Genomic DNA, 16352 nt, shown 5'->3' on the forward strand with positions numbered 1-16352 from the left:
ATGCAGTCCATGGGCTGCATCCAAGCATTAGGTGGGCCGGATCCAGTCCCCGGGCTGCATCTTGTCCAGCCCTGATTTAGAGTTTAGTTCTTTTACAACAGGCTACTGCTAGCTGTGATAACAAGCAGTATGGAAATGCTGCAAGCAACAGCTGGGTCTGAAATGTGTTTTTAAATAACTATACATATACATACCAGTTGAAAAAATAAACTCAACGCCTGTTAAAAGAAGCCATCTACAACTAGTTTTCTGTCATTTTATTACAAATTTTAAAAGGTCTAAAATCAAAATGTACATCTACTGTATGGTAATCCATTTGTACACTCACCGTTAAAGTGCTAAAAATCAAATGTTACAAAACGGACACTGGCCTACTGTAAACAAGCCTACCAAGAACTGAGTAAGTAAAACCAGCGAATGCTCAGTACAGTATCATGCTAATAACAAAGTGCACTCACTACACACCAATCTCACAAACACTAACGCTTTCCCCCTCATTCAGAAACGGATGATGTTACAATACGTACATGCGCATTTCAACAGAAACGGCTGAAGAGATGAGAAGGCTGTTCAATGCACTGGTCTTCAGCAAGAGAATCTACGACTGTTCATTATACTTGACAACTTCTAAGATATCCCATCTCAGAGTCACTGTTCATAAGCAGTCGATGTAACACAGTCATAAGAGAGGTACATCCTGGGCCGCCGATGGGGGGTACGGCAGGGAGACAAAGGAGGCAGCTGCCCTGAGGCCTAGCGATTGAGACTCCTGGCTGCCATCACCATTATCCCAGCAGCAGCAGGGCCCTTTAAATGGCTACTGGGGTTTCCGCTGGCATATGCCCTGTGGGCCTGGTGATACTGAAGGGTTTGATGGAGCCCCCAGTCCTGCCCCTTCTGTGGGCCTGGAGCCTGCTCCCCTCCAGGGCCCAGCAAAGTCTCTCGTCAGCCCTGGGTACGTCAGCACAAAAGTTTTACCTGAAACCAATTTAAAGATTCCACAGCTCAAGTTGGATCTCTGGTAGCAATGACCCATCTGTGTATGATTTGCCAACCATGTTCTTCCTGTTTTAATGGTGCAGCCTACAAGGCCTTCTTAGATGGCTCTTCCAGTTGAAATAAATAAGAGAGAGTGAGTAACGTGGCTCGGACCTTAAAGAAATTTACTACCAAAACTGATAGTAGTAGAAACTTAAATCTTCTAATCAGTCTCTAGAATAGTACAATGCAGTACAGTACAAGCTTTTCCCATCCTTCATCTTCGTGTAATTCAGTCTCTATACCCATGTTATCTTCAGCCTCTCTGTTAAAAATGGCAGGGTGCCAAATTGCGGCGTAGGGTTAGGACGTGAATGCCTGCCCATTAGCAACTGGACTGAGACCACTAGAGTGATTTCAACAGCAGACCTTACATTACTGCTAACCTGAGATACTTCTAAACCAGTAGCCTATAAGTAACAAACAGTATCCCGTAATCAATCTCTGATCATCCATTTTTCAAATATACACTTTATACAGCTAACAACTAAAGCCTCTGTAGCAAAACTTATATTTAAAAGACCAAAAACTAAGAAAATACCTATTTACAACATTTGAGAGCAGGCAAGTTGCTTTACAACCAATTTGCAACTTTTTTCCTTGACATTTTCCAAAATATTTTCCTAACCTCAAACACTTGAGACATTGCATTCTCAGACAGACTTGAACATGTGACAGCATTACTCCAGCTTCATTACAGCCACAGAAGCTGTGGTGAAGCACGCTAAAGCCATAGTAGCCAAGGCAATAAGAAATGAAGAACACTGCCAGCTCTAGGGATGCTATTAGACCAGTGGTGGGCAACCTGCGGTCCCTCAGCTCCCATTGGCCAGAAATGGTGAACCACGGCCATTGGGAGCTATGAGGGACTGTGCCCGTGGACAGTCAACATCGGCAAAATCTCTCATGGCCTGCCATCAGCTTACCCTGATGGGCTGCATGCGGTCCATGGGCCACAGGTGCCCGTCACTGCCTTAGGCAAACTGGCAAATGCCTGTCTTTGGCAGCCTGGAGTCAGAGATGGAACTCAAGTGATTACTGAACATCTCAATATCAATAGCAATCATCTATTCTGTGAATGCGGGAGAACTGGCCCTGCACAGAACACAGAATTATGCCAGCAGGAGGTTGCCGAAGAAAACATGCTGGGGCAGCATGCAGGAGAAGAATCCTAGATGTTCACTCCTTGAGGACATAATGCTTATATTCAAGCAATACAAATATAGATAGCCTTGTGACTAAGGCCTAGACCTAGGAATCAGGAGATCTTGATTTTATTTTCAGCAGTGCTACAGCCTTCCTTGTAATCTTAGGTGACAAACCCTCTGAGCCTCACTAATCCCAACTGTAAAATGGGGAGAATTCTAATACTAACTTTACACAATTACTGTGATGCCTACTTCATTGTTTTTTAAAGAATCTGAAATTGTAAGAAGGCAGGTGCTTTAGAAATGTAAGGTATTACATTAGTTCCATTTTTAAGTTAATAAAATATGGGGTTGAGACTACATCAGCGTGGTGGTGGGGAAAATCAGCAATGGGTATGAGCATGTTACATTTGAATCACTACTTAGGCTGTGAGTTCCATGTACAGAATAGGTGAGTGAGAAAGTTTAAACTCTCACTTCTGGAACCACAAAGTGGATTACCTCTACCCCCGCCACCAAATTAACAGAGATTTAAAACAAAAACTAAAAACAAAAACTATGGCTCTAGCCTCAACCATTCCAAACCCCCCTCTTCCCAGTTAGTAAAATCACAGTATAATGCAAAACGGTTGTCAACATTGGAATACTATTGCAAACATAGCAAAAAGGATCAAACTAAAAACTTTATCTTCAGTTAAATAGTTGATAACTAACTCCCTTTGTAAATCCAAATTCCTACAAAATAGCATCTCTCTGCAAAAACAAGAAGTTGCTCAGTTTGAGCTAAATTTTAAAACAAGAACATGTTTCACCATTGTTGGCAATACGGAATTGTAAGTCTGTCAACTTAAAAGCCACTCAAATACCTCATATCCATCTGCTTTAAAATAGATATAGAATATTCAGAGACTTAACATTATACATGACTGTGGCAGTTAGATATACATACAGCCAATCCAACAGAAATTATAAGGTCTATTCTGCCCTCAAGGCATGTTTGCACAATAATTTTTATCACTGTTAATGGGATTTACATAGACAAGGGAGTACTGAGTTTTGGTTTATGCCTCTCTTTTGGAGCAAAAGCCTGGTCAGGCTGGGAAAAGCAATTTATAATAAACAGATTTTTAAAGGCATGACTCCCAGAGCAAACTTTGATTTTATAGACTAACATGGCTAAGTGATTTGCTGTCATGTTATTGGGGCACAATTAAAATGAATAATGGTTTTACAGCCTAAGTCTTGTTGCTCCAAAAAGCCTCTGAAGTTTAGGTTTTTGCCCTTATTTTGCCCCTGAGGTTGTGCCTCAAACAGGTAAAAAAGGGACTCATTATTAGGTCAACGAAAAAGTATACATTTCCCAGCCGTATTCTACTGTAATGACTGAGGTAGGTTCAAAAGTAACCAGTGCTTCCTCATGGTAAATGATACTTAGCTGCTTCAGATCTACTCTTCCATCTATAACATGACTTAACTTTGCCTGCAATGTCCACAAAGACATGATGTGCCCTAAAGGTAAAATGGGAGCAAAATTATTCTTGTTTCTACAAATATCTGAGAGTTTTCTGTTCCAGATGACAGTGGTGAGTTGGATAGAAGATATCCATAATATAGGCCAAATACTCTCTCCAGTGCACACCTCACCTAACTGGGCTGGCAGCCTAATGACAGGGAAAGTAGAAACCTACCTCACCATCAAGACTGCCGCACGGCAGCAAATTCCTGACCATCACTGCCCTTTCACCTCCTTCTCACAGCTACAGTGTGGTCTGGCTCATTGATCTATGTACTTATGGATCCACTGTTCCATTCCTTCCTCAGTATCTTCCAACTACCTCTAAATCTCCCACACTACAACATATTCAGTATAGAGGGAGCCCTCACAAAGCAAAGTTTGGTGGTCTCCTGATGGGTCCCCACATAACTCCCTGAATCCATTTCATCCACCCTGTAGGGGTTGGGGTCAGAATTTGTTCCTATAGGTCCATAAGGAGAAAGGCCGAACATTCTAGTTTAAATGGAAAATCCAGGTTTCCCATAAGAACAGCCAGACTGGATCAGACCAAAGGTCCATCTAGCCCAGTATCCTGTCTGCCAACAGTGACCAATGTCAGGAGACCCCAGAGGGAATAAACAGAACAGGTAATCATCAGGTGATTCGTCCCTTCACCCATTCCCATTGTGTTCCCCAGTGTATGTTTGAGAGGTCATGAACAGGGAATCTCACAGTTTTTCTATGTTAATTTAAAAATGGGTAACTGAATATTATCTAGGTAACTGACTACAAACTGAATTTTCTACGTCTCCCACAGAAAAAAATTGTGAACAAGTAGAAAATGTAAATAGTACTTTGTAGAAAAGCAAAGATAATACCAATTTTGTTAAAAAAAATCATGCCTTCCTTGTCTCCACACCCCCACTATTGAGCCTGAATAAATCTGTAAGAACTGACAATCTTCAGTGGAGTTTCCATTCTTCCTACAGAATGCTCCTTCTTTTGTTGTATTTTCAGCATAATTGTTTAAAAATGCCAGCCGATTTTTCACAGATGTCCTTTGTGCAGTATTTAATATGCAGCCCTCCCTCTGTGCTTGATGACAAGTACCACTTTATTATCTAATCAGAGACAAAAGGGTTTTGTGGAAGAACTCCTTCAAGTATTCAAGAGTTTCCTTCTACCTATTGGAACTCTTAACATGATCTCACCAATGACTCTTCAAAGATAAGAATTACTGAAATTCTAAGCATTTGGGAATCTTCTAATAAGAAATCCAGCAGTATGATGGGGAACAAGTTGCCAAATAAATTATTAATAACTACCAACTGATAGGTTCAAAATGAAAAGCTACCACCAGATTTTACTTTTGTTGATTTCCAGACTGCTGATCACTGAGCATTCTGGCTCTGATGTAAGCACAAGAAAGCTGGCTTTAAAACGGTAAAGCCAAACTTCAGCTTCCTGATACAAAAAAATCAGCACCAATGGGAAGCATGATAACACTGAGTATTATCACATCATTGAGAAATGACTGTCGCAGGAGCTGCTTCTTTGTTTTGAAAGCAAGTCAAGCACTGGTTCCATCCTCTTCAATAACCCGATTCATGCTGGTACCATGGGTGATGTGGGTCATTGGATTGTTGCTAAGATCCCTGACGCTGCTGTGACGTGACTGTTCATTGAGCCGATGTGAGCTACTATGCCTGGAGTGATCAGTCAGTCGTGACATGCTGCCATGAGGTAGTCTGTCTTCTATGCCTCTGTAGCTGCCGGGGGTGTACCTAATTTACAAAAACAAAGCCAAGTTCATTATTACCTCAGGCAAAAGAAAGAGAGGGAGAATATGTCTAAGTATATTGGTAAATAAATAGCTCTTGATTATATATAGTACTATGTTTTTATGAAATAAGTAGGACGCATTCTATTTTGCTCTGTCACTGAACTTGTGTGTGACCTCTGGCAAGTTGCTTTACCTTACTATGGTTTCCCATCTATAAAATGAGGAAACAGATATTAAGTATAGCATCATACAAACACTGTAAATAATAACATGGTGAGTAAATATAGGCTACCCAATGGTCCCTTCAGCTAAGCTACAATTTTTAAAAAAATTTCAGCAGAGCTGCAGGAATTTAGCTGAAAATCTGATACTTTCTTCAGATAGCCAAACTCACATAAGTTTACAGAGCAGCCATACTCTAACAGTACTCTGAATTTGGAACAGATTTCATTTCCCATGCAATAGATACTATACATACAGACAAGGCACGTTCGGTCTCACAGAGAAAGAGAGCTATTGGCCTGCATTCATACTCTGGCTAATTGATACACTCATAACTACTGAAAGAAATCATGGCACATTTCCTCTTTTCAACTGTGACGGGGTGTGCATACCCAGTGCTGCATCAGGAGGGGTTAAAGCCCTGTGGGCAAAGGAAGTACCGCCCCTCCACATGGACTGGGAATGCTCCAAATGCTGGAGGCGTATAAAAAGGAAGTAGCTCAGCTCATTCTGGGCTGGCCACCAGAGGAGAAGGACCTCCAACAGGAGCTCCAGAGATGCTCCAGCCAGAGACCTAGATGACAGGAGCCAGAGACCTGGGAGACCGCCTTGAGCTACCAGCGCTGGAGAAGCCCAAGAGAGGTGGCTGCAGGGGACCTGGAGGACCCAGAGACCACATGGAACATCCTGACACCAACTCTGGTAGGAAGTGACCTAGGGAGGATGGTATCTCCCACCCGAGTGAACTTGGTGTGTTGCGGTTGGATTCCCTGCTGAGTGAGTGGTGGAGCACTCTGCCAATCACCAGGCCCTAGGACAGGGCCTGGTGGAGTAGGGTGGGCCCGAGTCCCCCTCCTGGGGTAGCTACTTCATATTGACTCTGGTTGTTGGGCTGTGCTGCCCTGAACTGAGGGCCACCCCTTACTGACTCTGGCCATTAGGCTGTGTTGCCCTGAACCAAGAGCTACCTCTTATTGACTCTAGCCATTGGACTGTACTGCCCTAGCCGGAGGGCTGTTGGTACAGACAGCTAGAGATTGTTGACAACCCGGCAGCTGACCGGGTAGCGTCCACACCCCTGGATACCTGCACCTCAAAGGATGGGACGTGCACATGCCGCGACACAAACCTAGATGTTAAGTTCTTTTAGGACCAAATCACTAATTTGGGAAGGTGAATATTAGCAGAGGTTCAGAATATAACCATATGGTGGCCAAAACGCAGTCAAGTGAAAAAGTGCTGATTGTGACCAAGATTCCCCCAATACCATTTACATTCGAATTTTAAATTATGCATGGAACTCACCTGCCATCACGGGATCTATGCAGGCTGCCATGGTAGCTGCTTACTTTGCTGTGGACACTGCCTGCTTTGCTCCTCTGGTCATCCATCATAGCCAGATGAGTAGATGAAGCATGAGTGGAAGTCCCCTGGGTGGAGGTTCCCCTTGACTTTCGGATAATAGGGGTATTAGGATCTCTCAGAAGTGACTGAGCAAAATCGGGCTCCTGCAGCACCTGGCGACTCTCATTGACAGCTCTGGCCAAAACACAGGATTGGAGTAATTAATACAGCAAAGTGATCATGACAGCTCTTCCAAACTGGCCTGTGCTATTAGGAAACATACAGATTTAATACAAATACAAACACTGGTCCAAAAGTTACCTGAAGAGCAGCGAGGCAGAACAATCAGGCCACTTATTTAGATGGCTACATATGGATTGAGTTGTCTAATTTTAAGCACCCCAATTTGAATACCTTGGCCAATGTTTATAGAATCACCCTGTAATTGTAACTGCTTTTCTAGCCTAAGCATGTAGGGCATATGGCAGCATAATTGCAATGTAAATAAAAGACTTGCCATTACCTCACATGACACCAGCAGCTTCATTAATCCTATGGATCATGCAAGACCTAGAAGCAATTGTAGTTTTATTTTATAACAGGAATTCTCTTATGGCCTTACCTCTTCAGAGATATTGCCATAAGGACATCCTTGAGATAGTGCAGGGGATCAACACACTCAGATGCCTGCAGAATAAATCATCTATGTAAATAGGAAAGGTCTCTCCCCTTCCCAGATGTGGTTGCCCCATCTCAAAAAAGATACACTGGAATTAGAAAAGTTTCAGAAAAGGGCAACAAAAATCATTAGGGGTATGGAACAGCTGCCATATGAGGAGATACAAATAAAATTAGGGCTTTTCAGCATGGACAAGAGATGACTAGAGGGGGATATGATAGAGGTCCGGTTGGAGAAAGTAAATAAGGAAGTGTTATTTGCTCCCTCTCATATCACAAGAATTAGGAGTCACAAAATGAAATGAACAGACAACAGGTTTAAAACAAACAAAAGGAAGTATTTTTTCATACAACACACAGTCAACCTGTGGGACTCCATGACCAAGGATGTTGTGAAGGCCAAGACCATAATGTGATTCAAAACAAGAAATAAGTTCATGGAAGATAGTTCCATCAATGGCTGTTAGCCACGATGGTGTCCTAGCTTCTATTTGCCAGATGTTGTGAATGGGCAACAGGGGATGGATCACACAATGATGTCCTGTTCTGTTCATTCCCTCTGGGGCATCTAGGATTGGCCACTGCTAGAAGACAGGATACTGGGCTAAATGGACCTTTGGTCTGACCCAGCAAAGCCATTCTTATATGCTAAAATGATACTTAAAAAATTGAATTATAAATGTATGTAAGAGCAGCACATTTTGATCAAGTACAAAATATACAGTCTTGCACATGAATCTGTCTTTGCTTTTAGCCCTGAGCTCAATGAGTGTGGTCTCAGTCTTGTTTTTTGGAACCCCCCCATGTTGGATTGGTGAACGCTGTGAACTGGTACACTTTTATAGTGTTCTCTTTTGCAATGCTCTGGCAGAGTTGCCAGTGATTTTTCTATCCATTTGATTGCTTTTTAGTCATTTTGTACAATGAAAAAAAAACTTTGCTTAAACTCTTGTTTTTGTTGCTCTTCCCCTAGGGTCTCTCCTGTCACCCGATGGTCCCCTCTTTCTCATTCTCCCACTCGTCAAAATGCTGCAGTCTACTTGATGTGGGGCTGTCCATTGACAGTGTTGTCTCTCATTGTTGATCTAACAGAAGAGAGCAGCTTGAGCCAGGAGTCTGGTGTGTACTGCCCTGCAGCAGTTAGGGCTACCACAGGAACATGGCAACAAGCCCAGAAGCTCTAAGGAACCACCCACTACTTTAACTGAAGGAAAATGTTTACGATAGAGCAAGTGAGCTCTCTCCTGCAGCTCTCTTAGCTCCAATGCATGGATCATCTGCACTACTTCTTACTCAACCCAGACTAGTCTGTCTCCTCCAGCAATGTCTAACTTAGGAAATGTTGCCTCAGTTCAATGGATGTATACGTGGGTAGATAAAAGATATATTATTTATAATAAGTTGCTGTGAATCTTATACATGTGACCACCTTTATTAAGTTACTTTTTGCCTTAATCTGCCCCAACTATATTGAGTGCAATTTTCCTCCATTTTAAGTAGAAGACTACTATTGCGTTAAGCAGTGGCTTTGTCAGTCCAAACAGAAGTCACTTAAAAATTTCACTATAATTAATTTTATTAAACTGCAGTTTCATAGGGGCTTCAATGTACAACAGAAGGATTAAGAAGTGCACACAGATGCTGACCAATCAGGATCAGCTGTCTAACTGAGGAGATGGTACTTAGAGAAGGAAGCTATACTACTCCACACCTCAGAAAGTGTCAAAAGTGTGTGGTATCATGGTATATCCCATTTTCTTTAAGAACAATGAAGCAGAATAGCTTGATAACAGATGAAGCATGTTCATTTGGTTCTATTACCAAGAAAACAATCTGGAAAAATATGTGACAGGGATTTTTTTGTTTGCTTTTAAGGTACACTGCACAATGCAGCATTTCTAGGCAAGCTACCTCTGCTCCCAACCCCCTTTCCGAGAAGGAACTGTTTGGACTGGATTAGCTCAAAGCGCTCTCTCAGGATTACAGGAGAGAAAGGGTTTATTTGCCAGTATTACACCAATAAATCTTTCACACAACAGCACTCACTCTTTTTTCCTGCGTCCATGAAAAAAGCTGGCCCATTCAAAGCAGGTTTTTTTACTTCCAACCCAAAAGACAGAAGGGATCCCAACTACTAGAGCCATAAGATACTTCATCAGAAAGAGAATCAGATCTGGACGACTCATCTGAGGGATCTAGAAAGAAGAAAACAGAAAAGAACATGTTGCAAACCATCATAGTTCGCTTCTCCAGCTATTAACTAATTTAAAATAACTGTCTCAATCTTGAGCCACAGTAAACATCAGAGTTCCTTTGTTTCATAGTTCTATAGAACCTGACAATAATACGCAGGCTGGTACAGTGCAAAACAAAAGATTGAACAGCTGGGAGGTCTTGAATTTCTGTTCTTGTGTGGTACAGGCCGAACAAGTCTGAAATAGAGTATTGGAAGGTCAAAAATGAAACTTTAGTATCTGTGGATAGAGATAAACCATAAAAACGTCTGTTGGGAAGTCCATAAACTCAGACACCTCCACATCATGGAACATATTCAACATGTATATGATGTGCCATTAAATAATATGGGAAATAAGCTGGGGAGCAGAACACTACTACCAGAGTTGTGCATCACCAAGGGTTTTACACAGGAAACACGTACTTCCTGTTTACTAGTAGGGATGTTAGACAGTGATTAATTGAATAGTCATATAACCAAACAAAATATTATCAGTTACATGATTATTCAGTAGTCCCCAGGGGTAAGGCCAGTAGCCAGTGTGCCCCTGACCCCACTCCTGGGAGCCCCCAGCCACCCAATGCTGCTGCCTCTGTATCAGAGGGCAGCAGCATGGGGTAGCACCAGCCCCTGTCCATGGGGGCTGAGTTCCCTGTGGGCAGGATCTGTGCTGGGATCCCACGGAGCAGCCTCTGTCCACAGTGAGCTTGGGTCCACTGTAGACAGATGCTGCGCTGCAGCAGCCTCCCTTGCCCTGCCCCCTACTGCTGCCTCTGATAGAGACAGCAGCGGAGGGGCGGGGGGAGGGGAAGGGCCAGGAGGCACTACTGAGCCAGTGTGCAAGGAGAGCCTGCTTAAAAGCCAGTTTCCAATGGATACTGGCTCCCGCCTGTCGGCCCCCAGTGCTGCTGCCTCTGATAGAGAGGCAGCAGCATGGGGTGTGAGTGCAAGTGGCTTGCCAAGGGAACTGGCTTGAAAGCTGGCTTCCCACGTGTGCTGGCCCCTGCCTGCCCTGCCCACCCTCCACACTGCTACCTCTCTAACAGAGGCAGCAGCACTGGGGTGGGTTGGGGGCAGGTGACTCTGTGGATCTGGTGCTTGTGGGGAGCCAGCCTAAAAACTGGCTCTGCACTGCACTGGCTCCTGCTCCCCGCCCTTGCTGCCTCTGATACATAAGCAGCAAGGGAGGGGTGGGGGAAGAGTGTGTATAGTCAATACAATTAACTGATAAGCTTATTGGTTAATATAGTCAGCTGCGCGGTCACATCCCTATTTATTAGCAATGTAAAATATTTATCTAAGAGTAAAATCAGAAATCAGTGTGATTATATGAATGTATTAACATGCATACAATACCCCAAATTAACATTGGGAAGCAAACATTGATAAAGCTATCGTTTCATAGGATGAAAATTCAATTCAATTCAAGTGTCATCAAGCACGGTTCAGTAGCGATTGTATTAAGATAACTTTATACAAGCAACAGAATGGATGATCAGCCTCTATCTACAGAACTGCATCTCATTTACTAATGTGTATGTCAGTAGATATATATTACTGGAGAAGATACAACAATTATTATAATACTTTAAGCCTCTATAGTAGCTTCCCTTCCAAGGATCTGAAAGCCCTTTACATACAGTAGCATTTATTTGTGACATTGGCAAGTATAATTATCCCCATTTTACAGATGAGGAAAATGGAGGCACATAGAGGTTTTTTTCCCCCCCAAAGTCACATCACATCTGTGGCAAAGAAGAAGAAGAACCAGAATTCATGACAGTCAGTCTTGTTCTTTAACTACTACACAGCATTCCTTCACTAGGGACATAGATCCTTTTAGTGATTAAACTAGATATACTATGAGCATTATCATAAGACTATTCTTCTTTAGTTCCTGTTTGAATTAAGTGAGCTCTTCTTGCCTATTGTCATTTGTTTCTTCAGCCTCTCTTTTAATCTAGTTTTTACCACTTTCTGTCACAGAGCAACTACTGATGTTGATGGCTTTTGACAACACTATACACGTCTCCATATTTTCGTCCACTTAACCATGCAAAACTTGTCTGAAAGCTTCCTATATGGTTTAGTATGTAACCCTATAAAGTTGGTGGGTTGTGAGTTGTTTTGTTTTTGAGTGGACCATTCTGTTTACATCAAGCAAGCTTTCAAACAATATCCTCATTACTACACAAGAACTATATTTCATACCATTTGAATAGCTTTGGAATGTGTAAATGGAGCACTAATTTGGTGGAAAGCATCATCTCCTAATGTAGATAAAAGATTTGTATATACAAGTCTATCCATGAGAATTGGGTCCAATATGCCAGGAACAGACTGAACTGGCATAACTCAGCAGATTTACACCATCACAGAATTTAGTCCATTGTATTAATAATATGAAATTCTCTGCTATCAAAGCCTCCAGTGACCTACTGATTATACTGCCTGCTTCACAGGACATGGTCTGTAAAGTATCATGCTTAATTCAGTACTTGAATTGTAGCACACCATAATTTTAACTTAAACCACGACTTTTTAGGTTGGCCCTAGCGTTATCTACTAAACCTCTTGTTGAAAAAGCATAATCCATTTCCCCCAAAATATCCCTATCTGAAAATTTTATGATAAAAACGGTCAACAAAAGAGTAAAACTTAAAAAGCACATCAATTATAAAAAATGCACCCCAACAACAATCTTATTTACGAGTCTACATCTCCTAGTTCTACAGAAATGGGGCATTGCTGTTTATTAGTGCAAATAAAGTGAATCTTCGCTGCACAGATTCAGAGCAAAAAGTATTGTAATATAATCCTGATGAATACAATGTTTGCATCAGAACTTTTGGGTACAGTACATCTATGTGCTGAAAATAAATCTTTTTTTAAAACACACACACACACACACACACACACACACACACACACACGCTAAAACCCTCAAGTGAAAAAAATCTCAAATTTTATTAAAATACTTTCCTTTTTTCCGAAAAATTACTTGAAACACTATTAAAAACAAAGTACATTAATATCTGGAAACTACATTTCCTTGGATAAGGCAAATCTCAAATTTAATATACAGACTTCTATTTTAACCCATTAAAACTACGAGCATTCATCTGCCTTAAGCTGAGTCGGTTACATCCATATATTGTCACAGTTACAACTAATGTAAAAAATCTGAAACCTGAATTTATTCTTCTACAAACACAAGACTGAGAAAACAAGGTATTTAAAACCCAAAATCTCAAAGCACATTTCCCAAAAGTTTGGCATGTACATAATTTCCGGTCTCCTACAATCATATGCTTTCATAGGAATGCAAATCAGGTTGCACAGTTTAAAAAAAAAAGTGTAAGAACGCAAAGCCCAATCAGAATTAACTCAAAATTCCATTAATTTTTCAGTTCTGCTATGCTGCCCATATGCAGACAGCGGAAAAATGACATCTTACATTAGTGACGCATCATAGGATTTTAGACATTAAGAATAGTAAATCATATGACATTACATATTTGATTTGAACGATCCATACTCCTGCCACCATTTACTTCAAGCACAAAATATTTTCCAAAAATCAGCAAAGTGTCTTAACGGAATGGAAATGACTACTACTTTAATCTGATTAAGTCACACATCAGCAATAATGTTTCTGGAAGTAAAAGTTTTCTGTTTGCAGTAGTGACTAAAATATCTTAACTATAGTAGATGCCTCATCGGTAATTCTGCTATTTTGCTAAAACAAAAGGAAAAACTGTAGCACTTTAAAGACTAACAAGATGGGTTAATAGGTGATGAGCTTTTGTGGGCCAGACCCAGAAGTGGATCTGGCCCACGAAAGCTCATCACCTATTAAACCATCTTGTTAGTCTTTAACGTGCTACATAGTTTTTCCTTTTGTTTTAGCAAGATCAGACCAACACAGCTCCCACTCTATTACTATTCTGCTATTTTGAACACTGTTCTTATGGCACCTTATAGACTAACAGATTTATTGGAGCATAAGCTTTCGTGGGCTAAGATCCATTTCGTCAGATGCATCTGATGAAGTGGGTCTTTGCCCACGAAAGCTCATGCTCCAATAAATCTGTTAGTCTATAAGGTGCCACAGGACTTCTCATTGTTCTTGCAGATTCAGACTAACACAACTACCCCTGACACTGTTCTTATGGTCCTCTGGTTTTCTCAACTTCCAAATAGGCTTGAGACCTAGCGCCACCCCTTCCACTGAGGCCCCATCCCCCACAAGAGCCAAGCTGCCTCCCTGACCCCACCACCACCACCACAGGGAGCCCCAGAACTCCAAGGAGGGTGCCCAGCTCCTGCCTCCTCCGCCCCAGAGTGGGCACACAGCTCCAACCTCCCCAGTGAGGAGCACCAGGAAGGGTGGGGATTCTGGGGGCAGGCATTTTGGGGGTGGAGTGTGGGCAGGGCCAAGCTGGCAGTTTGGGAAGGCAGTGCCTTCTCCTGCCTAGAACACTGGCCACTCATTGAAGGACTTCAATTCTACCCTCTCTCCTGAGGAATCTAGGTTATCCGACTGCTAAAGCAGCAGTTCCCAACTGCTGGTCAGACACCTGCTGCTGGGCCACGGACCTCAGGCTCCCGCCGCAGCTGTTGGGAGAGGCATGTTCTGCCCCGCCTGTCAGCCAACCAGCGCCGGGCAGAGACAGGGTCTCCTCCCAGACATGGAAGAGCGCTTTTTGCTGCCCAACAGGAGGGCTGCGCAGAGTCTGGCATGGCAGCTTTAGAGTAGCGTTGACCCCAGCAGTAGTGCTTAGCTGGTGGCTGGGAGGCAGTGCAGGGCAGGCACTGGGGGCAGGACTAGTTGTGCCATCTGGGTATGGGGGGGGCTCTCCAAGGCAGGGGGCTGGCACTAAGGCATTTGGGAAGGGAGGCTGACACTGAAGGGGTTGGGTGCAGGGGACTCTGGGGTCAGTGGCTGGTGCTAGGGGTTAGGGCTGACATTAGCAGGCGCTGGGGAATAGAGCTTTTGGCAGACCAGCATTAACATTTTATCTGCATATTTGCATACCCATTATGTGCATAATGAATATGCAAAAATGCAAATACATTGTTACCAGTGTGCCAAAAAAGTTTGTGAATAGGTTTGCTGGTCCCCGGTATAAAAAAGGTTGGGAACCACTATGCTAGCGTGACTATGGATCTCCAGAAGCAATAACTTCTTAGAATTCCAGTCACATGTCGGAAGATTCCCTTTATCCTCCAAGTATTGTATCCAGTTCTTCAGAGAATGTCAACAAGAGTGATTTCCTGGAGAAGTGCTCTGGCAAAGAAGTGAAACACGATTTATAGATGTGACCAGACAGACTAACCCCTATATTATCCATCTTATTTGCCTCTCTGAAGCATACAGGACAGAAAAGGAGCAACAATATCAGCATAGTCTATGCTGGCTCATCTGATCCTGAGAAGCTGAAACACAGATATGTGGATAGAGAGTAGCTAAGTCAATAAGCTGGCCTCGAGGCTGCGGCTGGCACCTATGTTGATTCGAACACACACAGTCCCAGGAAGAGGAATTTCCCACTGAGAAAACAATGTCCTGTACTTCAAAATTTAATCATCTCAAATCTCTCTTACAAGTGTAAATTAAGTTCACAACTCCCTTGTAAGAACTGGTCTCACAGCAGACAGACCAGCATCAATTGGCAATTAAGATAAGAAAGAGAAATACGTGACCCCATGATTATAAAAGTTGGGCCCAGCACACACTCACTTTGAGTGTCATTCTACCCTCTACCTGCTGGTCGGGTTAGGTGTTTGACCTCCCGAGGTTCTATGGGGACGCCCACCTCGTATTTTCGTCTTTCCTAGGAATTGAGGGACCGGCCCTGGCCTGACATGCTGGAGTCGAGAGGCACAGAAGGGGGTAAAAATGGTACCTGGATGTGGTCCTCTGTCTTAAGTGTACACATAGAAAGAGTAAGCTGTTACTTGGTACCATTATTTCTATTTTTCTATCTTTATCTTCTTTGTAACCATTTTTTAAGACCTATATTTTGCTAATAGTTAAGAAATAGAGCAATAGCCATTGTAACCATATGATTTATAAGCTTCCTCAATAAACCTGTAACTGTTTAAGCTTTAACCTGCCTCCTTCAGTTGCTGTAACAGAACCAAGCACAATTTAAAAGAACTTCAGCCGGTCTAAAGGGACAGTTATAGGAAGAGCTTGGGCGTTTGGATCTGTGTCACTCCCAGGTGACAGGACCCACTGGGGCATCTTTCAGTCTTTCCTCAAGGCTGCCCGCTGCGAAGGAATTATGAAATTCTAGCAGCTGAAATCTAAGATGTAATAAGCTCTTCCTATATAACGGGGCGTCTGTTGGCCTGCTGGCCACCCTCTGCGATGGGACCCCGGTCCTAGCAGTAAAGGCACGG

The 16352-nt window shown here is 42.6% G+C and overlaps 1 protein-coding gene across 5 annotated transcripts in view; it reads right to left on the bottom strand.

Annotated features, from left to right (window-relative positions):
• Positions 1-242: 242 nt before the first annotated feature.
• FZD3 (frizzled class receptor 3) overlaps positions 243-16352 on the bottom strand; it is an 88585-nt gene continuing 72475 nt past the window's right edge. For all 5 annotated transcript variants that reach the window (XM_075923277.2, XM_075923276.2, XM_075923271.2 and 2 more), the window contains 3 exons: positions 9755-9903; positions 6992-7225; positions 243-5465 (listed from right to left, as the gene is read on the bottom strand). In XM_075923277.2, coding sequence (XP_075779392.1) covers positions 5252-5465; positions 6992-7225; positions 9755-9903 — 597 coding nt within the window. In that variant the 3' untranslated portion in view covers positions 243-5251. The remainder of the gene's footprint in view (positions 5466-6991; positions 7226-9754; positions 9904-16352) is intronic.

Source organism: Pelodiscus sinensis, chromosome 3 (assembly GCF_052426305.1).
Source record: "Pelodiscus sinensis isolate ZL-2025 chromosome 3, ASM5242630v1, whole genome shotgun sequence".
Classification (NCBI taxonomy): domain Eukaryota; kingdom Metazoa; phylum Chordata; order Testudines; family Trionychidae; genus Pelodiscus; species Pelodiscus sinensis.